Source organism: Vidua chalybeata, chromosome 1 (genome assembly GCF_026979565.1).
Source record: "Vidua chalybeata isolate OUT-0048 chromosome 1, bVidCha1 merged haplotype, whole genome shotgun sequence".
NCBI lineage: Eukaryota > Metazoa > Chordata > Aves > Passeriformes > Viduidae > Vidua > Vidua chalybeata.
Window position 1 is genome coordinate 20,116,496 of NC_071530.1, and position 8,617 is coordinate 20,125,112.

Sequence of the window (8,617 nt, forward strand, 5' to 3'; positions counted from 1 at the left end):
TGCAGATATATTGCAATCAGTGTTTGCTCTTGCAAGGAAGATGACTGAAAAGAAAATTGCTGACCAGAAGGAAACAGATGCATTGTAAAAGATGCAATACTCCATAATATATGGGTAGCCTGTGGTGAGTGACCCCTAAAGAGATATTAAGAGAATATAAAGTGCTTTGTCATTAGGTTGGTTTTTTTTGTTGTTGTTCGTTTTTTTTTTTTTTTTTTTTTTTGTTGTTGTTGTTGTTGTTTTTGCTGCTACTAATATTTTTACAGGAATAACCATCTGTCCTTGATTTAGAAATTCTAAACAAAAAAGAAGCCCAGAACTTTGGCACTGAAGTCTTAGCTTCTTTTCTTTAAGTCATCAGAAGTTAAAAAAAAATTTCTTATCAATGCAAGAAATATATGACTTCTATTTGCTTAGGAGATAAAGAAATGTCAGATGCCATTCAACAGCTGCCAGCTCCTGCCCAAAGAGTCTTAGGGCTACTACATAACAACAAACCAGAAGAGGATCTAAAGAAAGTGTTAAACTTCACACTTCACTGCTTTTAAATGCCCATTAGAGATATCATAAAAAGAAAAAAAAAAAAGTCTGAAAACAAAGTCATGTGGTATAAACAGAATCCTGGATTTAGAAGGGAAATTGAATCTGAAATCAATTAGTGACTCCCAACAAGTACAAGGAAGAAAATGCCAATATAAGGTGGGGCATTCTGTTTCAAATTTTGATGTACTTGAAGGATAGTACTTCTTGCACAGTTTTTGCTATCTTGGTTTTCCAAATCTTCAGCACAGTACCATGTGGGCACCATGTGACTGAAAATGCCATGTCTCCCTCAAGGATTTCCTACAGAAATCACAGGCCTGTGGTGCTGGCACAGAAACACTGGCAGTGCAGGATGTATGCAGTGTTTCTGACTCAGATCACACTGAGGAGTGCTAAAAATGGTAGAAGTCCTCAAAGTCTTACTATAGAAAATTTACAAGATGAAGCTTGAGCAGAGCAACAGTACTGACCAAAGTAAGCCCAGCTAAGTTTCTCTTAGATTTTGTCCATCCAAGGACACCAGCAAGCTCTCCAGAAATACATCACAAATACAAGAAAAAACCATGCCACTAGAGAAGAAAAACAAAAAGGGCAATCAAAAACTTAGTCCCCTGTTTTGTGAAGTTTAGGAGGCCTATATAGCCATGTTTAATATGTTGTTAATTTCAGTCTGGGCCTGTATCTGATGCATATTCGTTGCCCATGTGTGAATAACCTCCTTCATAAAAAATTATCCAGTTAGGTAATGACAGGCATCTACAATATTTATGTATGAAATTTCACATTTGGGTTCGTATGAAAAATGGGAGCATTTTTAGAAAGGGTCAATAAAGTGAGCAGCTGTCTACTGCACAGGATAAAAAGATTCCCACTTCATTGGCTTGGCAGATTGCTGAAAACAGCACCTTGTAAAAACATTCACCTTTCAGACCATCCTTGTAAGTGTGGTATAAAGTGACACTGCTGTATGTAGGCCACTGAACAGTGCCAGAGCCAGAGTAATGAAAGCCAAGGCTGACCAAGCCCTTTGTCGTCCCTTTTAGCTAGGTTGCTCAGTAACACTGTCCCTGTCCTTTCTTCATTGAATCAGGACTGAGTTCTGAAAATATTCTCAAGTAGACAACCAACCCCTCTGTGCAACTGTACCCTGGACTACTTCCAGTTTCAATTTGGATTTGTAGATTCATTGTTCTGCCTTTCATTTTCCTTGACCTGAACTGCTTACAAAACCCTCTCCTTAATCTTGAATATTTCAGTGAAGTGGCACATAAATCCGAGACAATCCTGTCTGGGTTTTATTTTTATGAAGTAAAATTCAGAACGACAACAAAAAAAGTGGCAAAACTGGTCCCCATGAACCTATGTCTTTCCACAGTGTCTTTTCCTGTGCCCCAAATTCAAGCTCATGTTTTTGTTCTTAGACCAGGTTTCAGTAGAAAAATTTTTGCTGGAAAACAAACACTTGGGAACTTTAAAAGGAATGTCTGTCATGTTTGGAATATCTCTTCATGAGCTCAAACAATAAATAATAATAATTCAAAAGGAAGCAAAGCAGGAACAAATTTTTTTGCTGCAACAAGAAGTTTTTTACATGTTTAGAGGTATCGTATTCAGGACAGTATCACTCAAACAAATGTTAGAACTCACTGATGATCCTGTAAAGATATCCCTCATTAATTGAAGCACTAACCAGATTACAATCCTCTTGCATGCCATAAATCCGTTGTGGGCACTCAGCTCTCTCCAGTAACATTTTGACCAGTTCTCGTGAGTGGTTCATGTGGAGCTCAGTGTTTTCAGCTGAGAGAACGCGTAAAACTTCCACCAGAGAGCCTCTGCTGGGAGGATTGCTGCCATCCTGCCCATGCTCTTCCCCAGGCTGTCCTTCAGCAAGGAGCACGCTGAATATGAAAGCAGAACATACCACCCCAAGAGCTGGATGCTTGGTCAGAAAACACATCTCCTCTTCCTGCAGTGTGTGATCTGCACTGAATGTTGGATTGTTGTTTGCGCTGCACAGCTTAAACTGGAAACCTGAAGAATCTGAATGGTAAAGGAGAAGAAAACCCAACCCTTTAATTAGTGCGAATGCAATATGTTCGAAAGGATTTATTAATTGGTCGGCTAAGCTGATTTGCAGTGACAAGCTGTTTTTGAACAACAGGGAGCCTGTAAAGGCTTTACAGCACAGAACAGCAGGAAACTAAGACAACCATGGCCTCAAAACTTCTTTAGAATTACCAATAAGAGGTTGTCTCAAAGTGCCCTTCCCTCTTCTTAAAAATAAAGTCTATGGCTTTCATTTCAGTGTTATGCTATTGCATTTACTACTAATTTTTTTCAGTAAGAATAGGAAAATACCATGGCTTGCACTTTCATTTCATCATGAAAACAGGTTTTTAGTAACAAAAATAGCTGTAAATAAATATTGCTAGTCTAATACTAATATGAATGTGCAGTAATTACGTTACATAGCAATAATATAAAGCAGGTTATATTGTCAAAACACTGTACCAACATCACTAAATTCCAGCTATACTGCACAAAAAGAGAAGGAACAGGATGTATTTAAAAATTAGTGATCACTACTCAGACAGAAGAATTACAAAGCTGAGGTTATGATTTCACTCAAAGAACTCAGTGAATAAACAAGACAAACAAGCTTAACATGTTAACTCTAGGTGCAAAAGACATTTAGTACTATAAATCTCTCTTGTTCACAATCCTTCCTAATAAACCACTCCTTCTGCTTTAACAGTAATCTATCTCGATATCAAAGCACAAGAAATATAAAATAGTTTCACTTCTGTTTTCCACAGAGGTTTTGATTATATTGATGGGCAGATGCTGGCAGTGATATACATATTCAGACAGCAAAGCACATGTTAAACAGCCACATATATGTTCATCTTCTTTGAACTGCAATATGATATGCCTTATTTTAAAGGAAACTCTGCTTACAAAGTATTAAAATTGAAAAAGTACTGCTGAATTCAAATGGGCATTTAGTCAGAAAAAAGTTAGTATGTTTTTAGATATTAGGAAATCTTTTGGTGTTTAGATATATTTTATTGTTAGGAATATGTATCACTGTTACAAGGATATTGTGAGCATTTATTTCTAAATGTTATTTTCTTACCTTCTGAAGGAAAAAAGAATGCTTGAGTATCTAGCTTTGTGGCCTTCTGAATCCTCAGAAGTATTTAGCTGCTGGAAGTCCAATGTTTTTAAAATTCCTTGATGGTGCTCTGGAAGCTGGAGAGGATTAGTTTATTGCTGCCTTGAAAAGTTTTCAGTTGCTATGGAGAGAGCTGCCCTTAAGGTGACAATGGAGGTGGATATGAATTAGTACATGTTCTTCTTGTACTTGCAAGTTCTAAGCATTATATTGTTGAATTTATTTCACATTTTCTAGTAGTTATCTTTTTATGTAAACAGGCTATTTTAGAAATACAAGATGTAAAAAATCTACTCAAGAACGTATTCCATTATTGATGGATAATATATGCAAACACTCATAACTGTTCTCTGTGTTACTAAATTATTTGATCAATGCTAAAACAAACCTCAATTTTATTTTTTTCATTAAAATATTACTACTTCTTGAAAATATGAGAACACAATAGAAATAGAAATCTTTTCAAGCACATCCATAGAAAAATTATACTTTTTCTTTGCAAAACACTGCCCATAGAAAACAGCCTCTTTCATCCCCACTTATCCTGTGTCACATTTGCTCCAACTGAAAAAGCTGGGATAGCTCAGCCTGTGGTGAAAAAAAATTGTCATGCACCCACTCAGATTTTCCAGAGGGACGCTGTTACAAAGTAGATGTACCACACTATTACAATATTACTGCACTGGAAGTTAGTGAAAACTGTCACAACTGACAGATTTCTACAGAGACCAGCACACCAGTCATATCATTCTCCCACCTTCCAAATGGAGGACTATCATCTCAGCTGGCTCAACAAATCCTGTGAAGCAGTAAGCCTGTAGTAATAGAAACATCATAATTCTCTTTAAAGCTAGATTAACAAAAAATCCAGGGTTCTAAAATGTCTGTAATGTCTCCTACAAGGTGGTAAGCTCAAAGGCAACAGCCTTGTTTTAGCAAGACAGAACTGACAACTGATGCTGACTATAAAAGAATTCAACTGACAACGCCAGCTTGAGGGAAATGCAAAATGTAAACAAGTGTTCTCAAAAACACAAAATACAATTACATGTACAGATTCTTGTGTGATGATGGCTGACTATTTTAAAAATCAGTCCTACTTTTAAATATTCTTTTATTTTACTTCATAAATTACGAAAGATATTTATCAAACTAACATTTCTAAATATACTACTTTATAAAAACAAGAATTACAGAAATTTTTCATATAAATATTTTTATAAGAATGACTGAAAAGCAGAAACACATGATAATATGCATTTCCTCTGGCTTTAATATAATTTGTTCTGTCAAACAAAGCTAACCATGTCCAGATTTGTTCCACTAATAAAAATAATTCCTCAGATAATGGAGGAATAGCTTCCAGCATTTAATTCTGGGGATTGCTTAATCTCCAAACAAACATAGAATAGGTTTATCTGTATACAATTTGATATTTTGTGTGTAATTACAAATTGAAACTAAGAATTCATTCCATCCAATTAAAGTGTACAAACAGAGGGTGAGTTGTTTCAGTTTACTGAGAAAAGCTAACATTTAAAAACACATTTGATGATTCATAACTATTGAGAGCTTCTGAGAGATTTGCATAATAATACTATCTACAACTTACTTTAATATTTATATTACAAAGTGATGGTAAAAAAAAAAAAGAAACTATTCAGTACATTAAAAAACAACAGATAATAATTGGTACAGGCTACAATGGCTGATCTCAAAGGGGAATTCACTTCCCTTTTTATGACTAAATGTTGCAAACCTCCCCTGGCTTGGAAATGAGCTTCTCAGTGGTGGCAAAATCACTGACAGTGACTCAAGGCTCACCCACTGCTTTAACCCTTGACACTGTGTTTTCAGTCATGCCACTGTCCTTAAAGAACTATTATGTCTACACAGCACTTGGATTACTTCTGAAGTAATTGTTGGCATCAGTTGCTAAGTGTTTTGTTCAAACCCTTGTGCAGCAGCATTATTCTCCCACTACTCAACCATCCCAAAGCTGTGCTAACTGATCAAATGGGACCATGGCAATTACAGAGCTGTGTAGTTAGATGCCCATTAGAAATTTACTGATACACAGAAAAATATTTTATACAGTTTAATATCTTAAAACCTTCCAAAGCACCTATCACTAATATTGTAACTCATGTGTTATGAGACAAACATTTTGACTCAGATTTTACTGCCTTTTGGACAATTTTGATAAAGTGGACAAAAACTCCGTGAACAATACTCATAAGCCAGAGACTCTCCATTTACTGTAGAATGACAATATGCATGGAAGAAAACCTTGATAAGAGCTGGAGAACTGGGGTAACTCAGAGTGAAGTACATTACCATTCTAACATGACAACAGACATTCTAGCAGACTCTCTATAGCGAAACCAAAGGTAGGATGAATTTTCTGATTAAATAAACAATTAAAAAAATGTTATTCCATTTTACACTTACTTACATACCTTGGCATGCTAAAGCACGGATCTGAGATCAAGAATTTTCAGAAAAAAAAATCAATATTTTTAAATTAGTTTGAACAATTACCGTGCTGGGGTACTTGCAAGAAAGAACTAATTGCTGACAGGCATAGGTGTGTGACCCAGGAAAAAAAAAAGTAAAAGAAGAAATAAGATAAAAAAGAAGAGTGATAAAAATGTGAACTTCTCAAAACTTTATTTCATTACCAGATTCATGATCCCAGACAACTGCATATAATTTTTTTTCCACCCACAATCTTTTACGATTTAGAAAGCTCATACAGTAGCATCTTATGCTCTTCATGAAAAGGAATGAAGACAATTTAGAAATGGCATAACTAGACATAGAACATGCAGCAAGGCCTCTCTGGTCACAGGGATTTATTTAGTTAGTTAGTTCCAATTTTAAGTGAACCAGTAAAACTAACTGCAGCTTATCTGGTTTCTCCCACCTTCACACCTGCTGTGAGAACAAAAGCAAGTTGCCCGTTCACAAATGCCATGGATAACTGCACTCTGCAATTTACTGGGTTTCAAATGACTGGTGAATAAATTGTGTAGGAATAGGAAAACTCTATTGAGGACTCACTCTGAGATGAGAAGGGCATTTCTATGAGCCCTACCAACACGACAAATGGCTTTATTTTATTTTTACAGTAGAATGGTTGAAGATTTAGGCAGAATTTTAGCAAGACCCCTGCTGAACTTCACATCATACTGGGTAATGCAGCTATATAACTCTTATTCATTCAATATTGTGTAACTTGCTTTGATGGACTAAGCAAATGCATTTTTTTCCTTTTTACTAATGGCAGTAATTATGGCAAATAGAAGAGAATCCTCTGGCACTGCAGCTTTCCTCCATGTTATTAATGTGATGTGTGCACATTGTATAATTACAGCCATAGGCAGTATATTGACATATGAAAGAACTACATTTTGCAATGTAATACCAGGGTGCTGTAATAAAAAATGTCAGTACTTTAAAATTACCACAGTCAATTAAGCTTTTTTTGGCATCACATGCCAATCTTAGCAATATCATATATATTAAAGTTGCCAATGAATTGAAATAAATTAATATTACTGAAATTATCTGACTTACATGTATAAGCATACATATATATATATATGCCTGGAACAAATCTTGTTTTAGTTCAGGATTAGAAAATTCACTTGTTAGCAGAAAGTTTTCCAAGACAACCTGGAAATCTATTTACATTAAAGAAGAACAGCAAGAAAGAAGTTATAGATTACTATACACTCTAGGCCAGCAAATCCTCTTACATTTTAAGAAATATACCCCCTGAGGTGCCTTCTGACATACTACAGTATTAAGGTGACATTTATTGTCCTAAAATATTACTGTCATGAAAACTGATCTGAAATTAAATGAAAGTGTTCACTTATATGGAAAGTACGATCTAAAAATTATTAATTGTCTCCATCTGACTACAGACTTCTCCCTTACACAATCTCTCTATTGCTCTATCTGGTTGTGTTTAAAACAAAACAGAAAAAGAAAACCAAAATACATTTGGATGTATGTATAACCATCAAGACTATTCAGTGATAGCAATTATCAAGAACTTAGTCAGAACAGGAGATATTAGTATCTTGGGTATGAAAAAAAGGATATTTCATAAATATGGTTATAATGTTGCTAATTTTTTACTTAAAGAACACATAGGTAAAAAATGTATTTGTATTTACTGTTCTTAGGAACATTAGAAACCTAATTTTTATGAAGGTATCTAAACATTTAACTACAGCACCAATTCAGCTTCAGTTATCTCACTTCCTCTTATACTAAAGAGAGGCAGAAATCAGTTTCTAACCTTTTCAGTGCCTATTGTTTGGTTTTGTTCTGCAGTGTTATCAGACTGTTAATGTATATTGGTTTTTTTTTTTTTGTTCATTTAGGTTTCCAAAGAAACTGGACTCAAAAACTGAGTTGATCTTACTAAGAGTGTTTTACCTGATCCAAAGCACTTACAGCCCTACCATGTATGTTGAACTATTAATTTAAATATACCAAATGAAATATTGTGTAGTAATACAGCATAGAACACTAATATTTCAATAAAAAAAACAGAGTTCAAAATTTAAGAACAACCTTTTGAAAATTATACTGTTCATCTTGTAGGAAACTGACATATATTGTATGTTGCATCATTTTAGCCATTGACTTCTGACCTCAGCAAAATGATATTTTTCCTTTCCTGCTGATATTCATCAACTTATACTCAAACAACTCATATGTTCTTTATGTACTTGTGTATTTTTTCTTTACCTAAATATTCATAAAATATTTATAAACAATTTTTACTATAAGAGAAATCGAGATAACAAGTGATTTCTCACTTGTTTTTTAAACTATGACTCAGTGTTTGGTTCTAAAGAAATTTTCACAATACAGAGG

At 34.7% G+C, this 8,617-nt stretch overlaps 1 protein-coding gene across 4 annotated transcripts in view; it reads right to left on the reverse strand.

The window, feature by feature from the left end:
* SLC39A12 (solute carrier family 39 member 12) overlaps window positions 1-3,772 on the reverse strand; it is a 33,567-nt gene extending 29,795 nt beyond the window's left edge. For 3 of the 4 annotated variants that reach the window (XM_053965892.1, XM_053965882.1, XM_053965910.1), the window contains exons 1-2: window positions 3,683-3,772; window positions 2,234-2,586 (exon numbers count right to left, since the gene is read on the reverse strand). In XM_053965892.1, the coding sequence (XP_053821867.1) occupies window positions 2,234-2,503 (270 nt within the window). In that variant the 5' untranslated portion in view covers window positions 2,504-2,586; window positions 3,683-3,772. The remainder of the gene's footprint in view (window positions 1-2,233; window positions 2,587-3,682) is intronic. The other variant, XM_053965901.1, reaches the window with a different exon arrangement.
* Window positions 3,773-8,617: the final 4,845 nt, after the last annotated feature.